Below are 26996 nucleotides of genomic sequence, written 5' to 3'. Positions count from 1 at the left end.
ACTGTGCTGTGCATGACTGGCTTTTATGCGACAGTCCTATTTTCCACAGGGCCGAAGGAACACACTATTAAAGTGTCAGGAGAAATCAGTCTACCTATGCAGCTCCCACAATAAACAAGCATTGCACTTCGATTTCATATTCAGTCCTTAGACTTTTCAGCAAGTGATAACTTCATCCATCATCATGTCATTCCTTGTTGAGGTTTAATGCTGTCTGTGTGAAATCATTTCCAAATGCAATTTGTATATTTAGTGGAGAAAAAACTATGACCACTGTTACATCTTGTTCAAAGTGACCAAAACTTTTAAATGATCTCCAGAAAAACTTTATGACTATATTCCAGCACCATTTTGTGGGAATGCTAGATTTCTAGTTGTACAAAGCTGGTACAGACCAAAAGACTTGTAGTTCTATTGGATGAAACACCCTTTCTACAAAAGTATTGTCCAAGAGCAACTGAATACCAATGTAAACTAAAAAATTGCAATAATTTTCTTGCCTTGTTCTTTTGCATAAAATCCGTCAAAGGTTGTGTATGTATTGTGATAAAATGGAAACATTTTTCAGGGGTATGAAAAGGTTTGCAGGGTCTTGTAGTAAAAGGCAAAGGTGAAAGAAAACAAAAAAACATTGCACATCAGAGAGACATTAATGCATCCATTTATGGCTTGAGTGGCTTCTTTGGGAATCAGTTCTGTGCCTTAATGTTTATGTGATGGTCTCCTCATTGACCCAGAGTCACTGAAACCAAAACAGTGATCCACTTCTTACTGCTTCCTAACAAATTTGCATGATTTTAAGTTGCCTTTTCAGCTCCTGAAGTCTGATTAAATACACACAGACCAATGAACATTTTGCCTGCCATTAGCAGGAGAGACATCTACTTTCTGCATTTATTGGGTGAATCTTGTGCACTCAATGAAACCAGTGGGTGTGCTTTGGCGTGGGGACTGTTCCATTACTGGTCTGCTCCTGTTCTATTGCCAACACGAGCATTCTGCTCTCAGCAATATTCAATAATGACAGCTGTAAGTACACACAAATCCAAACCCTGATGGTCCTTTCCTAATTTTACTGTGCCGCAGTTGTCCTGCCTCTCTATCGCTCCACTCTGGCTCATTTCAGGCCATCAGTTTTGTCTTGGCTTTGTAAGTACTAATAAGTTGTTTGTTCACTCGACAACAAAAGAATTAGTTTCTACTGGTATGGACGGTTACAGCAGGAGGAGATGCAGGGGGTGGGCAGTTTAATCTTTACTACTGAATACATCCTTAGGTGATGCGAAAGTAGGAGGAGACAGGCAGGCAATAAATAATGACAAACTGATGAGACTCAAGTAGAACGGAGCAACTAGGTCCATCAACTCGATTTTGTTTCCTTTTTTAGGTCACAACTGTGATTTCAAAGATATCAGTTTTCTAAAAACTGTTTATGTAAAGTCCATCCATCCAAGCTGGCATATTTAAAGTACAACACAAAAATGAATTTCAAAAGATGAAGCAGTGTGGACATTTCAAGATGTAAAGAAAACCCCCATCATGATCTTGGGTCTAAATTTTAGCATTTCATTTTCTAGTTGGATTATTCTAGATTTTTATTTTTGTCACTTATGGTGTCATGGTTCACTCTTTTTTTCTGATATTTTGTCATTTCTTGTGTTCTGTTCTTTGTGTGTTATACTGTCAGTCTTTAGATTTGGTTTTGTAAGATTGTTTCATTTCTGTATTAATCAGTCTCATTCCCTCTTCTCATGCCACTCAATCACCTTCCCATCAGTTTAGAGCTAATCAGTTTTATTACCGCCTTGTCAGATCCTGTTATGTTTTCCAAAACAGTTTTCCTGTGTTACTGTTACTATTGTATTTGATGTTCTATACAGATGCTTCTGGGTTCCTCTTGTGCTTGTTGCTACTGTCATGATCTAATTTTTAACGTCACAAAAGCATTTCTTTTCAGCAGGGCTGTGTAAACTTTTAAGAGCCACAGACTCTACGGCCAACAGTCTGACGACAACCAAACAGAATTCTGATAAACCTATTAAAGTTAATATTATTTTCAGTGACAATTTAAATTTCTGCTGTCTTCAATCTTTTCTTTTCTTTATGTTTTTTGTTTTGTTTAGTATTTTCCTTGTGCTAAAATACCCAAAATGACTTTTTCGGCATGTAGGACCAATTAAAAAGGTACCACTAAATGAAGACTTAAATTAGTCATTAGTTATTTAACACCGGGAATGAAAACCTAAATAATTAATTAAATAGGTAAAATGTACTTAAATATATGCCTTCTACTATAATTAAGCAGTCTAAACAATAAACCCAAGCCAGCAATGCTATTCATACTTAGTCAAGCTAGTTGGTCAGATGTGGCATTACTGTGAAGATTAACCAATCAGATTTCGGGTGCAATAATCTACAGAGACACATTCAATTATTTCATGGGACCCTTCACCACTGGAACCACAAATAAATAGATACTGAAACAAGCAAGGCCCATTCGAATGACCTCTTTTTTAAAATCACAATTATTTTATTTTATAATAATAGCTATTCTTGTTTCAGAGGAGACACTGCCATCAATATAGAAAAAACAGAGGAGGTTCTTTATGAAAAAGGATTGTTTAAGCTGTTTTCATTTCAGTCTTACTTGGTAATGAGGTCAATAAACATTCCTTCTCAAATAAACTCCCTTAATCAAGAAACTTAACAATGTACTACGTTTAACTGTTGAAGTATTTTAAAGCTGCTGTAAGGACAGCCAGTATTGAGGGATACTGCTGTTGCGTTCTGCATGATGCAGGTTTTTAGGCCATAAATTTGCTATCAGCTCATAAGAATATTTTTTTATTCTAAATCTTGATGTTAAAGCAGAGAATGGAGGTGTCACTGCCTCATTTTGCTCCATCTTCTCCACAGACCTGATTACAACACTTGAAACCATCAGTAGAATATAATTGATTTTGATTAGAGCCACAGATGAGCATTCATGGATGATAGGGTAATTACAATTAATTATAATTTGGATCATTCTCTATATTTTTGACCAATAATTATGGTGGTTCTGCTGCTTTTATGTATTTTTTAAAATAAAGATCTTGATGGACACACGGCATATATTCACTCTTATTCAACTCCTGATAAAGATGAGTAAAAGGGTCCAGTGGGCATAAAGCTTTCATTTTTAAAATGTGCTGCAGGACTTTGTATTTTACATATTTTTTTCACTAAAGCACATTCAAGATACAGACAATTTTTTCTGCTTTATAGCTTTCAATATTATTTGTTGGTAATAAGATGTCAAATGTGTGAAGAGAGAAAAAGTGTTGACCATTCAACTTCATATCTTTTGCAGATTAGAATGCTAGATTTTTATCTGCTGGGCCAAATCCTGACTGATTCTCACTCTGCTCCTATTACCGCTTGTTGTTTATCTTCATGTTCGTGAACTGACCACACCTCCTTCGTGGGATTTAGATTGGGGCGTTTTTTGATCAAATATCCAAATTTTTATTGTTGTGATCTCATCAAAAACATACATGGAGTGTTGCCTTGATTCTTTCAGACATGTTTGAGAAATTCTTTAATCTCCCATGGCAACCATTCAGCAGTTCACAACGGTGGGGGGAACATGTGTCACCTTTGAGAAGCAGCTCCACTGCAGTTTCTAAACTTATGAGCTTCTGCCTTACAGAGCTGCCCTCTCTCACGTCTCTCCCACTAAGCTCCTTCAAACTAGCCAGAAGCAATTAGCAGACACCTGGAGGAACTGCACATCTGCTGAGCTCATTATGTGAGCTACTTCTCAGTGCAACGCTGGTAAAAAAAGATTAACAGAGGAGTGATGTTGTGATCACTTCCTAATGGCAGAGTATCAGAAAGGGCAGGAGTTCTTTAAGAGACAAACACTTTTCTCGGCATTAAATTACAAAGTCCAATTTATTTTAAGTCATATTTGATACATACAGAAATTGAAGGCAACATAGTTACTTGATTATACTATAAAATGGCACTACGTGCCTGGAAAATACTGCCCCTTTAATTATTTCACTTTCTAACATTACCAGGTTGATTTGGGATTGTTAGAGTCCCGTTCTTCAATCACAGCAGTGTTCTGAGCAGAATATTAATTATTTGGATGGTGACTTTTGTATCCATGTCACTGCAAACCAGTGCATAAAAGGAAGTACATAAAGACACCTGTGGAAAGTCTTACCAGAGAGCTGAAGCTGCCATAGTCACTAATGATTTGACCAAAATAATATTTTGGGTTAATAACAGCTCAACTTCCTGTGTGGGTAAAGACAAGTGATCCGATACTTTTGGCAACATAGTACATCTGCTGAGATCTCATTCGAATTCATAACAACATTATCCAACTATGTAATATGGCCATTAGAGAAACAACTGTACAAAACTCATTCTGGATTGATGAAGCAGAAGTGGACTCATAATTATACAAATCTCATGGGATGTTAACTGGCATCAAAGGAATCCAGAGGAACTTTCTTTGAAATATGAGAGCTGCAGTCCACAGAAGATTTTAATGAACTATTTTTTCTTCCAAATGTCACATTGAATCTCATTGGTAAGGAGCCACTTTAAATTGATATCAGATACAAACTTAATTTTTTAACGGGGAGCTTTTTTTTTTTACCCAGATACCATATCAGCACAAAGGTTGAAATAGTTCAAAGATTGCCAAGAGTCCAACGAACCCACTGAAACAAGTATAAGAAGCTGAAAATCCTTGATAGGATTCACAAGATTTAGACAGGACGTTTGTTTTGAGTCTGAAGCTTATCACAGTAGGTTGTATTATATCACAAACTTGAAGCACCATTTAAACACAATGTTACCCAATCTGTTCAAGTTGTATTTTTCTTTCATTTTCTTGTCTTTCACTTCAACCATAAATCCTTGTATTTTTCTTACATATCCTTCTGCCAGGGAGCTTTGTCCAACATGTCCTCTGTCCCTCCTTACATGTGTATAAAACATTTCCTTTCTGACATATTCACTTAATCCTGTCCAGTATGAACGATCAATCTTGACATTTTCATTTCTACCAGCTGGGTTTCTTTTTTCTTAGTGACACCTTCTACTAACCAAACATCATAACAGCTTTCACTAATGTTCCATGAACCTCCTCTTTTATTTGCAGCTCTCCTATCAAACCTCATCAGTGAACATCCACACCTGCTTGCTCTTCCTTCCTCACTTCTCCTGTGCACTGATGGTGACTTTACCTCAGGTACTTCCTCATCCACATTAGGTACACCTTAGGTGCATTTGAATTTGAGTGGATTGAATTAGAGTTTACTGCATGCATTATTTGACTTTTCTTCGGTGGTAGCATACAGTCATGGTGTAAAAAAATTTGACTTCGCAATTTGACGCCTTTTGTTGAATGAGTAAAACAAGGTTATTCTTTGTGCTGACCTGAAATGAAATCACTTTCTTTTCTAAAGATGAATAAATAAATATTAATTTTAAAAATGATCAATCGTTGATATATGAACATTTCTTTTTCAACCTCGTCCCAATTTTTTCCACTTGACTTTATGACCCTACTTTGTTTATTTATACTCAAGGCTCTTAAATCGGATTTTGAATTTAAGTGTTTGATTTGGTGAACTTAACGGAAAAAAAAAGAAGAAGAAGCTGTAGGGTATAACTAGAAGAGGAGACGGTGACAGGAACGAGGAGAGTGGGTGAGGTAGTGGAGAAGAACCGCTCGTCCTGAGGGGTTTCCCAAAATATGTGAGCGTCTGTGAGAGGGAGACAAACCAAATAAAGATGGAGACCATAAGGCTGAGTGTGTTTTCGCCTCCAAGTCTCACACTCTGCTCTGTCGTGTCTGCAGTCCTGATCAGAGGAAACTTGTCACAACGCTGCCACTTCTGCGGCTTGTCATGGTCCCAACCAACAGGCCCGCCATCGGCGAGCACACCCATGCACATCGCCCGCGTTCTGATTACTTCAGCGTTTGAAAATCTCATCTCCCTCATTGCCTTTCCGCATCTTCCTAATTGTACATGGCATGCAGATTACCAAAGTCATCAGATGGATTATGGAGAGAGGGATGAAGGTGGGGATGTCAAGTGGGATTTGGGCAGAGTTACGCCCCGATTCCATTTCAAGTTAAAGTAGTTTGAGGTCAAACAGACCGCTGGCTCTTACCGTGAATCATTTTTGCATTCAAATGTGCAGAAAGTTGGAGTTCACAACCAAACAGTCACTTTTAAAGAGTTCTAAAGTTCCTAAACTCTACCATTAAAGTGGCAGTCAAAGCATTCCTCACTGCCGTGATACATCTGTTGTGCACTTTGGCCCAACTGAGTCGCGCCACTTGTTTCCCAGGAAAGGCACAACAATTGTGTGCCGTTATATTTCGGCTCTTTAAGAGCACATGCTGAAAGGTGTCACGTAAACCTCGAAAAGAATCTTGTGCAAATGGTTTCTCTTCATGTCAGGCGAACTGCAGCTGAGAAAGAGTTGAGAGCTCTTTCAGCAATGAGGGAGCCTTTCCTTCACTACATCACAAATAGACGTTGTGCTGCTTTGTTGCCACAAGTGTTTGTCTGTCAAGATTTTCTTGCTGAAAGCTGCAGCTGGATCTCAGGTCCAGCGTGAAACCAGGTCCAACAGAATAATGGCACTCTTTTATATGTGAATGTGTGGACATTTATCTCTGGGTTCTCAGTTGGCTCATGAGTTGATAATGTAAATCAATACAAAAAGAAATCTGAAATTCAGAATTTTTGTCTTTCAGATCACAGAATGGGGGAAGGAAACTGTAAGTTTAAACATTTTCCATACTTGGTGTAAGAGTCAGAGAACCTCTGCCTTAAAAAGGAACAGGTTTGTTATCACATCCGGTCTTTCTTCACATTATTACTTTAGTTGCTTTTAAAATGCTTCACCTGATTGGCTCCCAGCCAGCAGCAAGGTTTTAGAATGAAGTTCACAAACTAGACAAACCAAACTTAGCATTCAGCTGTGTCACTAATTCCTGGTCATCATGACTGTTTCTTGCATATTTACAAATGACTCAAGCAGTACTTTGCCTGTTTCCTGTTTGTTGAGGTGAATTTAATCATTCTACAGTCTGTTGTTGCTTGAAAACACCAATGGCTGAAACAGTTGAGCTTCATCATCTCTGAACCTTAATGTATATATAGAGAAAACAAGAAGAAATTAAAGTTATTTACAGATCAGCAAACATAAATATATGTTATTAAAATGGCTTTAATTTTTAAGGAAAATTACTTAAGATACTTCAATATTTATTTTTCATTTCGCTTCTCTTAACCTGTCCCTATATTGCCTTGTTTGGAGTATAAAGCAGGAGTTTTCCAAGGCCTCAAGTAAGAGGCTGTGTTACAGCATATATGTTTGTCCCTTTTCTTGTATCCTTGCAATCAGGAGCAATGTGACATTCTCATGTGCCCTTGAGAACTGGAAATGAATGAGTGTTACAGCCTTGACAGACCCTCCATTTAGCTCAAGGAAGTAACTGTCTTGAAAACCTACAATAACATCTTTTTTCCTTCTCTTCTTCCCTCACAGATCTTATTTACCCTCCAAACTGCCTTTCTCCTTTACACCTTGAAAGAAATACCGTGCTTTTCTAATCATTACCAAGTCAACTTTTGTTCCCCAGCACTTTCTCTTCTCATTCACCTGTAAAAAATTGGGGAGCGGTGGAGGATTTTGACATTTTCCAACACTAAAGGTGGTGCGTCATGTAAATAACCGAAGAGACAAAAGTGTCATTTAGAAACCGAGAAAGTTCCTTATTATGCTTCTCTGCATCCTCGCAGTAAGAGCTTTTGTTTGGTCCGGGAGCTTTGTTGTGATAATTGGCTTCATCTGCCATTCCAGTAATGGTGTGGATATATGGTATGACTGATTATTTTTATATATAAAGACCATTTTCCTGTCTGACAATTAATCTACCATTATTTTTCTGACTTGTTTAAGGCATGAGATCCTCCATATAAAAATTCTTGACTTCTTATGGTGACTGAATTTCATTTTTTTATATTAAGTTAGCTAAATATAGCTAACTTAATGTCAGTATGTGGTGTTGTGTTATTTATTAAACGGTTATATTTTCAATAGCTTGCAAATATTTTTAAGCCACAAATTGTAAACATTTGATGCTTTAAAATATATCCAACTAATTTTTTGAGTTTGTGAAATGTGATGTTCATTTAAACAGAAATGATTGATCAATGAATTGCATGCTGCAATAATTTTAATTGTTTGGTGCTTAAACAACAACAAAAAAGACTTTGGCATTATTTTACACCGTCTGGCGCTCCTGCATTTGGATTGCATTATACTTCTGCAACCTAAATGCATGTTATTTTGTGATCTGACACCTTAATGTAAAATGCATCCAGATATTAAGTTAAACTTAGTTAATTTGAGAAATATTCATCAATGGTTTTGTCTTAAATAACATAGTTGTTGTACCATTTATCTGAAATTATGATGCAAGATCAGACTCAAGTTCTAAGACTTAAGTTTAAAAATATTTAATTTATGATTTATCCTTAAAGTTATCCGTTTTCAAATGTAGCCCTGTTGTAGGTGGACATCAGTTATTTGACAGACAATAAAGTCCATCTGTCTCTATTTGTTGACAATTTTAAAGTTGACTCTAGTCCTCAATTTGTTTGGAGATTTGCAGAAGTTACTTGTGGTTTGCTATTGAATATGACAGAAATCATGGAAAATTGGGTTTCCATGATTTCTGACAATTTTGTTTGATAAATTGTCGCAACGGAGACATATCCTTAAATTCAGCAGTGTTTGTTTCTTTATTCTAAAGACCAATGATAAAATAAGCATGAGTATTTTGAAACAGTCCTAGTCTGTTCAGTTTAGTATGGATGCAGATGCAACTTTTATTCCGATTATCATTGAATGTCCTTTGCTTGATTTGTATTATACAAATGTTTCCTACAAAGCAAAACAAAAAGCAAAAAAAACTGCTAGCCATGAAAGTCTACGTTAAATTCCCTAAGCACAAACCTACACGGCTAGTTCTCCTGGGGTCTGGGGTTTTTCACTCCCTGATAAATGTCAGGCTTTCTCCTCCTATAGATACCAGTGGTTATTTGGGTTTATTTCTCCAATCTCGTTGTTCACCTCAGAACAGAGATGGAATCCATTTCTGTCTGCTTGGCAGTGAGGTAGGCTGTGGGACAAGGTAATTTGGCTGGCTGGCACCCTCTTGTATCTCTCTGTCTGAGCTGCTGAGCAATCTCAGGGTTTATTTCTCAAGTTTACCTCGAACAAACAAGTGAGCAAAGGCACAAAAACTCCCAGTTCTCTGTACAGAGTGGCATAAACTGGTCTAAGGCTGTCCACACGCTCTGACTGGTTGCTGGGTTTGCTATTGGTTTTAAGAATCAACTGTGCAAGTGGAAAAGGAAAAAGATGTTTATTTTATTTATTTTTTTTGCATCAACATGATCAACCTCTTTTACAGTTTGGGCATAATTCAAGAGTAATACAAATACTAATTCCGTCACGAAAGTGTGTCCAACTGAATTTATTGTTCTCCTTTAAAATGGAGAACAAAAATCCCAAACAAAGGATTTACTTTGCCAGTGGTTCAAAGAGGAGTGTAGTGTCCAAGCACAAACATATCAGTAGAAAAACAATGGAAGTAAAAAGATCACAAGGAAGCACAATTCGGAATGAGTTAAAAAATTGCATGGGTATGTCAGGTTAAGAGTGAAATCAGAGCACCAGGTTTTCTTTTCAGCAAAAAAGTTTGGCTTCAAATGTGCTGAAGTCCTTGGGCAGCTGGTCTGATTTATGATTCAAAAGGAAAGGTTTATCAAACCATTGAGATTGTTGTTACAGATGCTACAAAGTGCATAACAAAGGAAGCATTATTGTCAGAGTATGCTGAGTTGTTCACATATGCAAGCTGACACTGAGGCGGCATGAGGTTCCACAGCTCTGCCCCTACATACATTCAATAAATCCTCCTTTGTCCACACAGTTAAGCAGTATTTACATAAACTCTTTTTCAATGTTACAAGCACTTTAGGTAATGAGTGTGACTGCAGACATGAGCAGATATTTAAATTCATACAGGCAATTTAGCACAAGGCCGGTCAACCAACATGGCCGCTGAGAGTAAACCGAAAGTGACAAGATTGTAGGAGATAATAAAAACAAATGGAGAAAATCTCTGTGATAGTTGGAACAGTTAGTGGAGTTGAAAAATGTCAAGTTTTCTTCTGAAGACCTGCACGGTGTGCAGTTTGGCTAATGCGGGGGAGGACAAAAGTGCATTTGGATAAAAGGAATAATGTCCTGAGATTCTGCATAATATCATTTGGGAATAAAAAAAGAGCACATTGTAGAAGTACCTCTGGTATTATTACCTGAAAAAGAAAAATGAAATGACTGCTTTAAGCATTTACATTGTGTAACTTCTGTTTCCCAAGTAAAAAAAGGCACTTTTTGACCATCTGGAATGGTCATTTGGAGCAATGAAATCAGACTCTAGGCTGAGCTTAAAACTACAGTGAGGTTTCCCCAGAGGTTCCTTCTGGTACTTGATGAGTGTGCAAAGTTATTTGGAAGTTACAAGACATATAAAAAGGAAATTGTTAAAAAAAATAGGAGCATTATAAAGGCAGAGAAGGTGATGTCAGTGAGCTAGCAGTGATAATGGAGAGGTCAATGCTGAGATGTAGTCCACAACATTAATGGGGACACTGCAGACTTCGCTCGCTGTCAGAGTGTAAGCCACCCTTCACTGAACGCGTCAGGAAGAGGAGAGCTCACAGGTCAGTGGTGATGACAGGCGTGACCCCATGGATGAGCAGAGTGGGTCCTAAATCCTGAGTAAGCAGATCCAGCTGGTGTAAGTATGTGGCGTACCGCCGGGTGTCGGCTGGGGGGCGGGGCAGATACAGGAAACGCACGGCAGGAGGTGGCATGGCCTGATCCAGGATCAGCTTGTTGACAGCCACGAGGTAGTCATCGGAGACACGCGTGGCGTTGCTCGGGAAGCTGTTGGCGTAATCTTCTTCGCTCTCCTCCTCGATGGCTCTGGCCTCCATCTCATCAGCGGTCAAGTCTGGAGACTTGGACATCAGGTTCTTGTTGATTCCACTTTGCCGCTGCCAGTGTAGCGCCACCACCTGGTCCCAGGGTACGGTTTTCACTTGAGCTTTAATTCTCAAATCTTTAAGGAGCTGGCCGAGCTTGGCCTCTGGGCCCCTGACGCTTCGCCCCTCCTCCACGCACAGAAAGAGTCGCAGAGTAGCTTTGCGCCAGGCTTTCACCATGTTGAGGATGCATGCTAGCTGCAGCAGGAACAGGGAGCAGGTGTCGACGTAGCTGCAGCTATCCGGGCGCAGCAGGTTTACTGGCCAAACATCAACAAACACATTTCCTTTTGCTAGGATGGAGGGAGGCGAAAGGATCCGAGCTTTATCAAAGTCATTGAAATATCGAGCAAGAACCACATTCTTGAGCATCTTCATGGCATCAGAAATAACAGAGACGTACTCTTGGGCGCCTAAAACCTTCCCATCCCCAAATTCACCATAATCTTGTCCGTCACTGGATCCCCGCAGGGAGGCAAAGCGGTGCAGAGGGGGCAGCTCGAGGTCCTGAGAAGGACTGAAAGGATCTGTGGACTCGGTGGAAGACATCGACGATTCAATCAGCTTATCTTTTGGAAGGCAGTCGTCATAGAAACCGAGGACCAAGGTGTTGGGGCGCATCCCACCTAGAAGAACAGGAGCAACAAGGAGAAACTAAACAATCAAACCGACTGGAAACAGACATCATAATTATTCATCATGTTAGAATATGAAACCAAGTCAGTCAGCAACTTTAAACTCACACACGACACAAACATGGTGTGCAGCTGCAGCCACACACGACGATACTGGCAACAGTACTGACCAAGTCCTGAGATGAAGAGTAGATGCTGGACGCCATGACGGACAGAATCTGCCAGAGTCAGGTTGACAAAAGCTTTGATGTTCAGATGGTCTACCAGGGCCAGCCAGGAGTCGTACTGAGCCTGCAAGGGGTCAGACGGTAAAGTGCCTGAACGAGAGAAAAACACACCAAAAAACAGACATGTGAGAATCAGGTACGATAGTCAGGACAGGAAAGGACAAGGTTTGTGCAAGTTTTAGTAACTTAAATGTAAAACAACTCAAAGAGCATAATGAGTTACACATCTTGCTCGATATATTGACACCAACATTGGTACCCGCTGATGTTAGACATTTTTTACCACATCTGTGTAAGTCAAATAAATGAAACTGGGCCGATAACAACATGTTTATTTCCACCTTGTTGATGTTTGTTTCTGATGCAGCACAGGATTGTGGGGGAGTTTAACTGAAGCAGAGAAGCAGAGCAGAAGTGTAGAGAAATATATATTAGTAAATATCAGTTATCAGCCAAAGTAGCAATATCAATACTGGATATCCATATTGGCCCAAATCTTCTTTGCTAATTTTAGACCTCATGGGAATGATTAAAATAAAACAAAACTTGTGAACTCAAGTAACTTACCAAATGAATATCTTTTTTTTTTTAAATCCACTCAACTAAAAATTGTGTTTTATCTCAGACATATATTTTTTATTAGGTCAAACAGTTTTAACACCTTCCAACAGCGATTATAACAAGCTTCATTACAGTTTAATAGATAGTTTTAGTTACCTGAAATTCTGACTTCAGGCCAAATAAATAAATAGGAGATTATTATAAATCCCTAATAAAGCTTTTGTTTTTGTCTTTCTAAAGACACTGCTAACAGGTCAGTTCAGGATGATAAGTCTTTCAGGGCTTCCCCATCAGGGAGCTTCATTACTGTACATTTCTATTTAATGGGCCATTTTTCTGTCTTGTATTAAAAACTTTGTAGTTTTGTTAAAGCATATCAATTCCACTTCAAAAAAGGGGGAATAGATACTTTAGCAAGGCGCTGTGCATATCTTTAGAGTGTCCCTTGCAACATCTTAATGCTGTTAGGGTTGTCATTTGTGCCCATATTTTCACAAAACAGGAAAATAGCTGCAAATGTGGGGATTTCCTGAAACTTTACAAGCCCCTCTTCCCTTTTCACCACCACAACTGACTGCCAATCAGAAGGGATAAGAGCCATGCTGCATGCAGGTACAACTGTAATCACAACACAAACGACATAAAGGGCTCATACAGTAGATGACCTTCAGAAGTCATCTACTACTAAAGTAGATGACTTAGATGTTACGTCCACTTTCCTTTTTTAAATGTTGATGTTACGTCCTCTTTCTTTTTTTTTGTTTGCAAAAATATGCATTTGCAGTGCTTTTAGCAGAGAAGTGCTTTTTTCCACTTCATATTAGCAATTGATTGCCTTCCATTTGCATGTTTTGCTTATTTTGCAGCTAGATATTTTTACAGAAGGATGACCAGTTAATCTTACATGCATACATATTTATTTATTAAAGGTAAAGGTAATTTTATTTATATAGCACATTTTCAGCAACAAGGCAATACAAAGTGCTTTACAGGAATTAAAAGGAAATACAAACAAAATAAACCAAAGGAAAGAGCAAAAAAAGAAAAAGAATCTAATGTTGATCTGAAGTATGTATACTAAGTGCTCATGTTCAGGGTTGTCAAGTATGCTCTGGTCTAATTCCATTTCTGGGTTGGAAGAACAGGAGTCTAAAAAGTATTCTCTATCCAAAAGTATCTCTGTATCTAAATAGTGAGTACTCTACAGTTTCTGAAAAAATAAGCTTAAGAGTGACTAATCTAATTCCTTTTCTGGGTTAAAAGTGAGTACTTCACAGTTTCTAAATAACTGATAATAATCTAAAGATGAGTAGCTAAATTCTAAGTTTGTTCTAAGTCCTTTTCTGGGTTAAAAGTGAGTAGTCACAGTTTCTAACAAGTAGTAGTATAAAAAGTAACTAAGTAGTGACTGTTCCTGTATTTCTGGATTCTAAGTTCGTTGTAATTCTAATTCTAATTTTAATTCCTTTTCTGGGCTGTAGCAGTTTGAGTCTCTGCATAAAAGTTATCTAGGAAGTATAATGTTGATCTAAATCGTGCGTACTCCACAATTTCTGATATTACTAATAAACTAAAATAATCTATTAGAGTTTATAAAAACAGACGAGTAAAACAAAGTGTCTCCAGGTCTGAATAAAATATAGATTTTTAGTACCCAAAGGTACCGGGATATGAAGTGAAAAACTCCATAGCTGACATAAAATATGAGGCAGAGGGAGACGAAGATGTGAGACAAGATGCTGAAAAGTGGGAGTGAGCGAAGAAAGAGAGACAAAGATCGAACTCCAGATGACAGCGCAGACAGAATGTTGGACAGAGCAAAGATGCAGAGAGACACAACAGGAAGGTGGGTAATCTATCACTCACAAAAAAGCAACTGTAGGTACTTGGAAAAATGTCAAAGCCAGTGTCTTTGGGGCTCTTAGTGTGATTGTTGCAAATTATAGGTAAGTACTCTTCTCAGGTTTACAGCAAATAGCTGCTAGACAAACTGAATAAACAGATTGTAAAATTTTCCAGGAGTGTAATGAGAATGTCAGAACAAGAAATTCCTCTTTCCTGTTATTGCCTAAATTAATGGATTCATCAGAACCAGACAAGGGCCCTTTTGTAGTAAATGAACATTTTCAAATTTTTTCCCACTAACCAATACTTAAGAGAATTCAGATTGAGAAGATTTCATTAAGAGCGGCTTCCTTCTTCCCCTCTGCAGAGAATGTTGGAACAAAAAAATCTTCTCTCCTGTTATAGCCTAAATGAATGGATTCTTTGTATAAAGACCAAGTGGTTCATCAGAACCAGACAAGGGCTCTTTTGTGGCAAGTAAACATTTTTTTCCCGCTGCCCAACACTTAAGAGAATTCAGATTGAGAAGATTTCATTCAGAGCGGCTTCCTTCTTCCCCTCTGCTCTTCCCACAAACCTCTTACATGTTCTCCAAAGACAAAGAAAAGGTCCGACAATGACCCTGCTACTTGAAATAATTCAGAATACTGACGTCATGTCAGAGAAAGCTGATTCTCCAGTGGTTCTCCACTATATACAGCTCTCACAATAAGACAGTAGAGGGTCAGTCAATGTCATGAAGAAGCACCAAGTATTCTATTCAACGGTGTGTGATGAAAGGTGTGAAACTTTGCAATTCTTTTATTCAGACATGCCACACAAAGCTTAAAGGTGACCTATTATGCTTCCTTGAACAGGGTAGGATAGGTCTATGTGCTATGTAAAACATGTTCATTACATTTTCTGCATAAATTCATTTTTAGATAATGAGATTACAGTCTCAGTTTTGCCTATTTTGAACTCCCGTCAGAGTGAGCTGTTTTAGGATCTCTTGTCACTTTAAATTCAAATAAGCTGTTGCTGGCCACTGGCTGAGTGTAACTCAACGTTTACACTCGCGCCTGAAATGGTTGCAAACAGATGGGCAATTATACATCTGCACATCTTTGAAAAGCATTAGTAGAGCTTCCTACACAACCAACAAGAATGCAGCAAGTGGTTTGTGGATGATGACTCAACAACAAAACTGTTGTCTTTTCCAGCAGCCATTGTACAGCGCATACAGCAAAATCAGCTGATCAAACTTGCAGGAGCTCCACTTGGGTTGCTAGGTGATGGGCTGGCCTTTGCTGGGGTTGCTAGGTGACGGGCTCTTTTTCGGTGGGGTTGCTAAGTGAGGAGCAGTGTCTGCTCATTAGTGACGTTACATTCCAGGAGTTTTTGAATTGGACACCAAAAAACTTCAACTTACTGCTAAAAACCAGCTGGGTGTTTTTTTTAAGCACCTGTGTTGGTTTGAGAAGCAGTAGTAACCCAAATGGAAGTACAAAAACATACAAAATGTGAATTTTACATAATATGTCCCCTTTAAACAGTCTTTACTTTGTTTAAGTCTGCTTTTCTCAGAGCAGAAAGTAAAAGTAACAGGAGTATTTTCTTACTGAGGTCTCCTAGCTGGACATGTCCCAGCACATAGAGGCCGCTCTTCTTGAGGTCATTGATCAAAGTGATGAGGCCCACACTGCTGCGAGGGTTGGAAACCATGAGGAGGATCTGAGGTCTCCAGAACTTGATGTGGTCTTTCCTGACATCCAGCATCAGTAGGTATTTGCGTACCTGTAGCAGGAAAAAATGGGTTAGAAAATGATTTGATCTCAACCAGCGTAATCCTAAATGCTTAAATAAGTTAAGTGTTTTCAATCAACTAGTTAATAAGGGACATTGACAAGTCAAGCACACGTCATTTTATGACTAATGATAGATAACCAGTGACTGATTTGTCAGTCTTACACAAACCATTATTTTTATCTTCCATTTCAAGATCTGCCTAATGTATTGTATGTCTACTCTGTCTTGTATTTGGTGTAAACACATTTTATTCAGCTAATATTTTTTGCAGTTATGCGTTTTACTTTGGTAAAACATATTCAGAAATTTTACATGTGAGTCAAAGCCCTGGGAGAAGATATACGAGTCTCTTTAGCACCTTTTAACCTTTAATGAAGACTAAATATATAAAAACCACAGGTCCAGTTCAACATGAATTTGAAATAGCTGGAAGTTCAAAAAGTAGTAAAGTGGCCCAGTTAGTCAAAAAACAAAACAAAACAAAAAAAACCCAAATGTTGAAACATGTAATATGTTCAAATTTGTGATGTGACAAATATAAGACAAAATGCCATGCAAGTATAAATTTCTGAGCCCCTTTTTGCCCCCCCCCAAAAAACAACAAAAAAACCCCTGAAATATAAAACTTTACTATACATCACTTTATCATTAGGATTTTAGTCTTTAGAAAATTAAAGATGTCAAAAAGTTCAGACTAATCCAGACATGGAAAATGGCCAAATAGTCTATTTTTCCAAACTATATGGACTCTGATCAGTATGCTTACTGTTGGAGAAGAATCAATGAACTATTTAGGAACTACAGTATATCCATGTGGGATTAAATACTAAAACCAAAATCTAAAATGAATTTTTGCCAATCTTGGGAAGTCTGTTGTTTTATTTGAAGCTGCATTATAAAAGTGTGACTCTGGAAGAAAAGTCCAGCTGATTGAGAATTTGATCCTACTGGGGACTTCTGACCTTTTTGAGTGCTGCTAATAAAACTTGAAGTTACTGGAAAGTTGTGGAGAGTTTCATTTCTCAGAAGAAACCAGCAGAGAGGTGATATGAACAAAGATAACTTGGGATGAGTCATCCAGTTATCTCGCATTTAGATGAGTGGGACATGAATACAGCCCCAAGTGCTTCCCGCCAATTAAAGAGCTTGCACTTTTTTGGCCTGAGGAAACCTCTACACAGGAAGAACACCATGTGAAATGATAAAAACACTTGAAAATGATTTTATTATAAAAACACATTCAGGGTATGTTTTATTGGCTTGTGGTGATGCTGGAACTTTCCTTAAAAAAAAAGTGTTTCGAGCTGGAGTTTCGATTTAGGATTCAGCCTGAAAAAATAGACAAGAAATCATTCCGATAATGTCTGAGCAATGCAAGTTCAGCTCAATCTCCCGAAACTGCAAGTTAATGTGTGTCCGCGTGACTATCAATCAAAAACCAAGATACAAACACCATTATTACCATCATAATCTCTCCAACTGTAAAAGACAAAAAGACAAGGTCCCAGCAGCAAAGTCTGACTGCCTCCACTCAGCTAATCATCTGTCTCCCTTTATCTCTGTTTCCCTGTCTTCTCATCCATCAGACTATCATCATTTCACTGCTGCTTCTATCTCATCCATCACTTAGTTTTTCAATCATTCATCCCCTGCTTATATTCTGCTCCCACCTTCTCTCCCTGTGATACAATCAGCACTTCTTGCCTCCGTTTTGTCTTTTTATTCCCTCCTAAAAACAGCTGTCGACCGCCTACTATCTAGTTGCCTTTCTTTGTTGTTATGCACTAATGTGCTTTTCATCCCCGTCTCAATGTCACACCGCTGGCACTCCGGTACACCGGCTACTGCTGGAGGGTGCAACTGTATGCATGTGGCACAGTGTACATGCACAGATGGGGTCTTTAGCTCAGCCTATCATTTGTATTATTTTTATCAAAGTGGGCTTCTTGCTAGAGGCGGGTTTAGAACCCACTTCCACTGAATGATGAGAAGTGGGGGCAGTGAAATGAGAAGGCCCATTTGTAAAATGAATATAAGAAGATGTTAAGACATAGATTTAAAGTTCATAGAAATGATTAATTACCTAATAAGCACATTAAACCCAATACAGGAGCCATATTTACGTTGTGTACTCAGGGTGCTAAATGAATGCCACATAATGTAGCTTATCTCAACATGCCTTAAATCAGCTAATAACTGCTATTTGTTACTGTCTACGGCTTGAGACCAACACTGACCAGAAAACTGGTGTCTTTTAATACTGAGGTTCTGGTCCAGTGGCACCAGAATATGAAGGAGTGGTCTGTACTTCAAAAGGAACTTCACAGATTCCACTTATGATCAATAATTTATTGCCTGTTGATAAAAATGGCGGCTGCCCATCCTGAACTTGGTTTGGTTTGAGATTTCTTCCTAATAAAGTTATTCCTCTTCACTGACCCGCTGACCTTTCCTCCCGAATGGTGGTAATAACATTGAAATCATGGTCTGAATCCAAAGTTTCCTTTGGAATTTTTTATCGGAGATGTACTAAAACAAAAGTCTTCTAGTAATAAAAACAAATTTTTTTAGTTTGGTTGACCCAAATATTAGATACTTTTCTAATTAGTAAAAAAACACCAAAATTAAACTTGGGCTGCAACTAACAATTATTGTAGTAATTAATTATTCTGACAATTAATCTAAAAAAAAAAAACCATATTGGCACATTCAGAAGATTTTTTATTTAACCCATTAGCCTTATTTATACAATATTAGAAATAAAGTAAAAGATGCAAATAAATAATTAATTTCCTATAAAAAACAAACAAACAGTTTATTACATTGACATGGTATTACCATTTTAAATGCTCTATTGTAGCAAATGATGCATCTGGAGCAAAAAAAAAATACTTCTTATCAATATATAAAAAGCTCTCTCTTAAAACAGCTTCACATGCTGTTTTAAGAGCCCGTGAAACTCTTAAAACAGCTGAATGCTAATTTTACTTCTACTTTACATTCAATATGACCATTAAACTGCTCAGCTGCTGCTATTACATGGTGGCAAAAAGACCTCTGTCTTTGTCTTGTCTGCATGTCTGAAGCCATGTACTGTAGGTGGTCAAACAAATAGCTCTGCCTGTGTGATTTTATAGAATATCAAAAACAAAAGGAGTGTGAGCAACTTTGTATGAACAGCACAAGATTTGTCATGTTTTGTTTTGATTGGATTGTTTCCTTGTGGACAAATGTCCTATTTACGTTGAGAGCAACAAAAAAACACAAAGATCCCAATCAGAGGTCAGAGTTAAAGTCTGCACACCAATTTGTTCCATAATTCAAGAGGAAACCATGTTTTTTTTACTGATGCTGCCACCACATATAATCCATACAATCATTGTTCTCCATTGTTACTCTAAGGTATATGTTAACGCTACTTCAAGCTTGTTTAAAATCTACAATAAAAACAAAAATGACTTTGCTTCTTAGAGATTCTCAAAGAACAGACTGCTTTTCTTCACTTTTTTCTTCTACTGCTCTCCAGTTTTCATTATTTGTTGCTATTTCGACTGTTAAATTAATATTTTCTCAGTGTTTTTCTCTCCATAGAAGCTGCACCTGGTCTAATGTTGGCTGTCGTGCCTTTTCTGGAGGAAGGCATCGGCTGAGATAATGCTGTCAACAATTAAGCATTCTCCCTCTCCAACTATTAACGTTTTACTTTTCATTAACATAGAAAGTACCCTTATATCAGTTGTTCTGTTTCTTTTTTGAGCATTCTGCTCTGTCTTCTGAAACCCCCAGTCGGTTGTGGTAGATAACAGCTTGCATTGAGCCATGTTCTCCTGCATTTCCTTAGAAAACTTTTTAAAGTAATTTGAAAAACAAACTGCGCTTAATGCACTGTTTGACAACAAGGATCAATTGGGAATGCATGTGTGGTTAAATTAACTTGAGCTATCTCTGTGGTTATGCTGCCTTTGATTAAAGCTGGTCTCTCCAACCTGCTGCTCTATGTACCATCCACACTGACTCTTGATGAAGAACCAACTAATGAAGCTATAATAACAAAAACAGGTTTTAGCAGTTTCTTTTATAGAATACAGTAATTGCAGTTGATTTCCAAAACAGAATGACAATTAAATTACCAGAAACATTTTTCAAGACTTATTGTTCTAGTCATTTGATTGGAAAGTGTGTGCTTTTTAACATCACTTTCCTCAACATCCCACAGAATAAAATTTTTCCATCCCTCTTTGCAAAAGTTTAATATTTTTGAAACATAATAGAAATAAAATTGTTGTTCTTATGCTGGTGGATGATTTACTGGCCACTTTTCTCCACTCCCTTGTCATTACTGTCTTTAATTTCTATTTATAGTGCTGTAATTATTTTCAAATTTCCCCTATTAGAAATGAGAATAAATAGACTTCTGGACCCATGACTTCTGTTTGTGTTTCTCTCATGTCTGAGCTGGTAAAGGGAGTGGGTTGCTATGCTAACAGATGTCCTGTTAAAGGTTTCTTCTTGCTTAGAGGTAGTTGTTCTTCTCCAGTCTCAATCTAGTTTGATAAGAATTAAAGTGCATGGAAGAAAGAGTCGAAGCAATCAAACCTTGAAAAACTTAACTGATTCCTGTTTTACAAGCTGCTAAAGCTGGATATATTGCACATGTACTGAATTATCTGAAGTGAATTCGATTCTCTATTTTAATATGAAGGGGATCTGTGCAATGGATTAAGATGGATTTCACTGTGAAAGACCAGAAAAACTGATAAGAAAAATGTTATATTTTTCTGGTCAAAATAAAAATAATTAAAGTGACTGCAGTTTAATTCCTTTAATTTATTTCTCTCTATCTATATCTGATAATGATTTTGTGGAATTGAACATGTATCCATCTATTAAATTTGTACTGCTGAACAAAGTTTGTTGTTGGGGCTACTGTGTCAAGATGAAGAAAAACCAAAGGAGGGAGGGGTTGTGAGAAGCACAGAAAAAGAAAATCGTGTTAGGAAAAGCACAATAACTTAAGTAACTGTAATAATGTTCTGTCTCTTGACAAGCTGCTGGAAAACCCAGCCAACATCCTCCTCCCTGCCTGTAACCTCCCGCCTGAAGCATTGGCAACGGCTCCCCTCGGCTGCAGGCCCTTCTGACAACATTGGCCCCTCTTCTTGAAAACAGGCAACAGAGGACACAGCAAGCTGAATGATGGAGAGCATGTGTTTGTGCCATAAATGTAGAGAGTTTTACTGAGGGAATAGATGCAGATGTGTGTGTTTGTGTGCTTTTCTGTCTGGTAAGCCTGATATAAACTTGATAGATGCCGGCTGTAGGAATGACAAGCCTTAATGTGTATGGTAGAGAAAAATAAAAAAGCAGAGGGAGAACGCGTGTGTGTACTTCTGCTAAATGTAAAACGATTGGGAGGGGCAGTGGAGAGTGAGACAGGGTGGGTGTGTGTGTGTGTATACGGGCATCTATAAAACTCATAGAACGATTGCTTGGCAGAGCTACAGGATCGTGTAAAGCGGAGGGGATGAGATTTTAGTTGCTATAGAAATGACAAGCAGTATTGAGAGCATGTCTGCGTTTGTAGGCGTGCGTGTGAATGCGTGTGTGTGTGTGTGTGTGTGTGTGTGTGTTTGTCAGACCTGGTGGAAAATGAGAGCCTGGCTGATGTATCCCCAGCTGGACGTGGGGCTGAGGTAGTGAATCAGCAGGAGGAGGAGCAGCATGAAGGCAATGCTAGCTGAGGCGTAGATGGGGTTGATGAGGAACATCATGATGGCACAACCGATGATGCCCAGTATGCAGGTATGCCAGGTGAAGTAACGAAACGTGGGCCTGAGAGGGAAATAAGAGGGATGGAGGTAAATCTCATAGTAGAAGTTGCAGAAAATTGAAAATGAATAAACACGAGAGTAGAAATGCCGGCCTGTGATATTTGAAAATATCTCCACGAAGAAGAGCACAATGGGGAAAAAAGACAAAAAAACATAAAAAACTTCCATTTTAGAGACTTTTTTCAATACAAAATACCCCAGAGGATATTTATGTCTCTGGTCTCCAATTTAGTTGAGGTGTTTTCATTTTGAAATTAATTATTTGATAAGTATGTTTTGGATGAAATTTCAGCAAATCATCTTGTTTTTGTTTCAGACACAGGAATCATAAGTGAACTAGAACTTGTTGGTCACATCACTTGCCAGCTGTAATGTACTTTAATATGCTCCTCTAAGTAAATGAGATTTAATTACAAGAACAAACTTTTGTCCTTGTGCTTTAGATTGTAATTGCTCAAAAAACCCCAAACATTTTAATTAAATAAAGTAGACGTTTAATGGGACATCTTAAATAGAGGTGCACCAAGACATCAGTCAATGACCGGAACGGGACAATTTACAGCACGGCCTGTCCTGTTGGGTGAAAGACCTGTTGGACAAATGACTGACATCTTTTGGATGGAGTTGTTTAACTACTAAATATTTTTGTAGATATGCATCAAAATGCACATTAAAGCCAAGTTTAATGTGTAGGTTACATATGAGAGTTGGTAGCTGAATGTGGACATAATGGAAATCAGTGGGGAACTTGTTACTGCTGGGGAAAGACTTTGGCATCTGCTGAGCAAGAGCATTCAGTGTGGGCTCCAGACTGTCAATATTTAGTCACATTTTGTTACAAGTTTCAAAACCTGGAAATATGGCTTGATTTTTAAAAAAAATATTATTGTATTTATTTTTTAACTCTCCAAAATATTAGGTACAAACAACACAAGGGAGCAAAAATCTATGAGAAAAGGAACTTCATAGTTTACTCTACAGAAGTGTAATTGTATCATTATTTACCATTAATAAATGTGTGTTTTACATTTAGAAAACTTTTACCCAGGCAGCATAATATTAAGGAAACATGAAATTGCAATTTTGTTTAATATTTCAATGAAATGGCCCGCATCAGCTTCACTACTCTCCTCCATATCACACCAAGCCCCCACAACACTTCCTAAGTTTTATGATCTTGGTCGCTAAGAGGTTAGATTCCTTTTTTATTGACTTAGGATCAAAACAAGTGTGGCATTAATGCGAAGACGAGATCAATTAAACCCAAAGCGATGCAGATAATTAACCACTGCTTGCTGTTGTAGCTTTCTTAGAGTTTGTGTGCAGACGCCTATAATTAGTAAAACAAAGATCTGTTCATCTCACATTCTAGGAACTAGATGGAGGTGTGAGATACACATTGGATGGAAAGTGAAAATATTTACTGGATCATGTAATTGACCCCAATTTTCCTGCAGCACCTGAAGGCGTGTAGATGAACAGCCATAAAAATGGAAGAAGCTTTAATTACACATCTCAAATGAAACATGGTGGGTGCTTCCTCCATAGATCAATACACATTTTTTGACTAAGAGGCAAAAATGAACAATCAATAAACATGAAACTGAAGCAATGAGTAGCTCTAAGCAGAGAAGAGAGAACTGAGAACACAAAGTTGTTAAAATAGTTGGAGCGTGGAGGGATTGACAGATGAGACCAATGAAAACTTGGGTGGATCTAAATTTATAAATCTGAAAATGGATATTTTGAAATTACCTTTCACAGATGGTGAAAGGTAATTTCTTGTAATGGGCTTGAAACAAACTCCCTCTGTAAAACAGACAGTAATTGTGCCTGAACATCATCATATGCCAGGCAAGTCCAGATTAAAATATCGGAATAAATACTGAAAAGGTATTTCATAGAAAATTCAGTATCGTATGCAGAAAACCTTTTATGATAGATACAAATTGTAATAAAGTATTGGCCTATAAAATTTAGAAGATTAATGAGAAAGGATGTTCCTCCCTTATAATAAAAAAATCATAAGAGAGTCTGCTTGTCTTTTAAGTCATGCTTCAATTGACCAATAAAGTTCAGTTATCACAGAAGGTCATTCAAGGACGTTGTAGTTAAAACAGTTTCTTAACTGAGATATCCAATGCCAGATGAGGCTGTAGCATCGGGTTACTGTCTAACATCTTGTAAACAACATTCAGCCACAACTGTCCATTAATCAAAGATGAATAATTACATTTACTGACAGATTCGGTTGGTGACAAATGAGACCAAAATAAAATTTGTTTACTTGATCAATCATCCACACCCCTCCTTATGAAGTGAACGCTGATAAATATTGTCCAATAGTCTGATTTATGAATCAATAGCACAATACTGGCATTTCCTTTAGGCTCAGTTGTATTTGGTGTTTAGCAGAAATTAAAGACTCCACCAACAGTAAATCAAAAATGTTAAGGATTGGGGGAAAAAATGGCCAATAGCAAATAAGTGTTACTTTTGACTCATGTCCTAATTGTCCAGAAGACAATTTGGTCTTGTGTATTTCATTAAATAGCCTAAATGGGACATTAACTATACATTAACCTTCATAGGATGACAGCAATGGACAATGGCAATATTAGAAAAAGTTCAACAAAGAAAAAGTTCTCTCTACCTACATAACATGTCTTATTTAACATGCAATAAGAATTATAAACAATGATGGGCATTTGATTGCCTTACAGTTCCCCAACATGAGCCGGACAATACATCAATTCTCAGTAAAAACAAAAATGAGCAACAGGAAAATGGAAAAGGACTGCTTGCCATTTTGAGTAGTATAATATTTCAGGGTCCATGAATTCCAATGCATCTTGCAAATATTGCGTTTGGACACATCAGATGAACGTCTAATTGTATTTAGGCTCCCAATTGATTTGAATCAGAATAAACAAGATAATAAAATTCAGAGAGAGAGTGTGCTTATGGTTAATCTTTGTGATAAAAATGTTGGACAATCACAATCCCCATCACTATTGCAATATTCAGTCATAATTTGGAATTTCATGCTTTCTGAATGTGCAACACTGGGATAAACACTAAGGTTCTCCAACATTGTTTACTTTCCATTAACATTGTACCTGAAAAACTATTATATTGCTATTATATAAAGGAAAACTTTATACAGGGCTCCACTTTGGTAGAGATTTTAGCCCATCCTTGTTTGTTCTGGCTGTTGAATAAGTCTTGAAACTTTACTTTTATTTCCCCTTGACTTGATCACTTAACGCAAGCATTGGCCACCATTTTCCAATCTCCCCCCATCCGTCCCATCTGAGAGTGGAATTAATTACAGTAAAAGCCTGCCCACCTGGTAAACCATCCCCCACTCATCCTTTTAGTTTTGCAGGAACCGTTGCTGCTGATCAGAAGGGCTCCACTTAGCCACCTCCCCATCTCCCATCTTGCTTGCTCTCCCGCAACTGATGTCACTTAGCTGACACAGCAAAATCACCCTAGACGAAAAAACTTGCCACAGATCAAGTCCTTGGAGATATAAAAAGGAGGAGCAGCTAAGATAGAGAGTGGAAAGCTAACTTGCAGCCAAAAAACATACGTCATAACAGAAGGGAAAGTGGGGACAGACACACATTCAGGGGAAGACTGCCAGGAGATGCCACATTCTATAAGTGAGAGGTCTGAGTGTGTGAGACATTACGTCAGGCTGCCTCTAACATCAGGGAGGGACCAGCTTAGACCGATTTGACCTTAAGAAATCTGTACTTAATTGATATTGGATCAGCCTGGTAAATGACAACTATTTCTCCTCATTAGGGTTGTATGAAGGAGAGTGTGACTTAAAATTGGAGTTTACTTTCAAGTTTGGATGGGGCAAAGTAAAGATTCTCTCAAGTGTTGTATTTAAAGCGCCTGGAGAAATTTAGCTAAGATTTGAAGTTGTGAACCTATTAATGACTAAATTTCACAGTGCTTTTCTCAGTATAACTTATTAAAATATAGCCTCAAGGTTCGTGAACCGTCAAGGACCCAAACCTGAAAAAAAATATTAAAGGAGGCATTTTAATGGTCATTCTGAAATTTCAAGTATGGCATTGATCACGGTTTCTTGTGAGCCAGAAAAGAGAAAAAAAACTTAATCAATGACAATTGATAAAAGAAAAATAAAAAAGCCGCTTCACCTCAAAAATGTGTGTATTTCAGATTTTCTAAAGTGGCATTTTGTTGAGACTGAAAGTATTTTAAGATGAGTGAAACTATTTTTGTTGCCATTAGCTTTAAAACTAATCTCCCTTTAATCAGAATGAATGTTGTGTCCAGTTTAAAAGTAAAGGTGTTGGATTTTGAGTAGTCAGTTTGAAATAAAATAAGAAGAAACAAGAATGCCAGTGAAGTCAGTGCTAGAACTAGTATCTCTGTCACAGAAGTCACTCAAATCCAAATTTCAACTTCTAATATGGCTGCTGTACATAGAAAACATGGTGTTTTCTATGTACCAAAATTCCCAAATTCCCAAATTCAGGAGTTGCATATTTCGAAGGCCAGTTACATCACATCAATACAATGAATGCTGTCTAAATCTGAAGATTAATACAAATGTGATTCAAATTTAATTATGTTAATATCTAGCGGTACAAAAATTTAAAGTTCGAAGAAGTTGTGTTGTTTGTCATTGATGTAGATATGTTTTAATACAATTTTTAATAAATAAAACAAACTGAAAACAAAGAAAAAAAAACATCTAAGTTACAAATGGGGATTGCCAGCAGGTGTATTTTTCTGGTATGACTATGTAAAGCTATATAAAGAACATCTATTTTCAATTTGTCAAGTCTCTCAGACATTGCTATTTGTCTGTCTCAAGGTCACAGCATTTGCTTTTTTTATTATTATTTTTTGGCTTCAGCAAATATCCTCTGACACTTGTGTATTAAATCTTGGCCAGTGACTGTGTAATATAGTGTGCAT

The 26996-nt window shown here is 37.6% G+C and overlaps 1 protein-coding gene across 1 annotated transcript in view; it reads right to left on the bottom strand.

Moving 5' to 3' along the window:
- Window positions 1-9439: 9439 nt before the first annotated feature.
- LOC102223213 (solute carrier family 12 member 9-like) overlaps window positions 9440-26996 on the bottom strand; it is a 68438-nt gene continuing 50881 nt past the window's right edge. Inside the window, exons 10-13 of the mRNA XM_005805883.2 lie at window positions 21840-22032; window positions 16014-16188; window positions 11950-12096; window positions 9440-11770 (exon numbers count right to left, since the gene is read on the bottom strand). Of these exons, the coding sequence (XP_005805940.1) occupies window positions 10815-11770; window positions 11950-12096; window positions 16014-16188; window positions 21840-22032 (1471 nt within the window). The 3' untranslated portion in view covers window positions 9440-10814. The remainder of the gene's footprint in view (window positions 11771-11949; window positions 12097-16013; window positions 16189-21839; window positions 22033-26996) is intronic.

Source organism: Xiphophorus maculatus, chromosome 18 (assembly GCF_002775205.1).
Source record: "Xiphophorus maculatus strain JP 163 A chromosome 18, X_maculatus-5.0-male, whole genome shotgun sequence".
Classification (NCBI taxonomy): Eukaryota; Metazoa; Chordata; class Actinopteri; order Cyprinodontiformes; family Poeciliidae; genus Xiphophorus; species Xiphophorus maculatus.
Note: the sequence above shows the minus strand (reverse complement) of the source record. Positions and strands in the feature narration are given on the sequence as shown.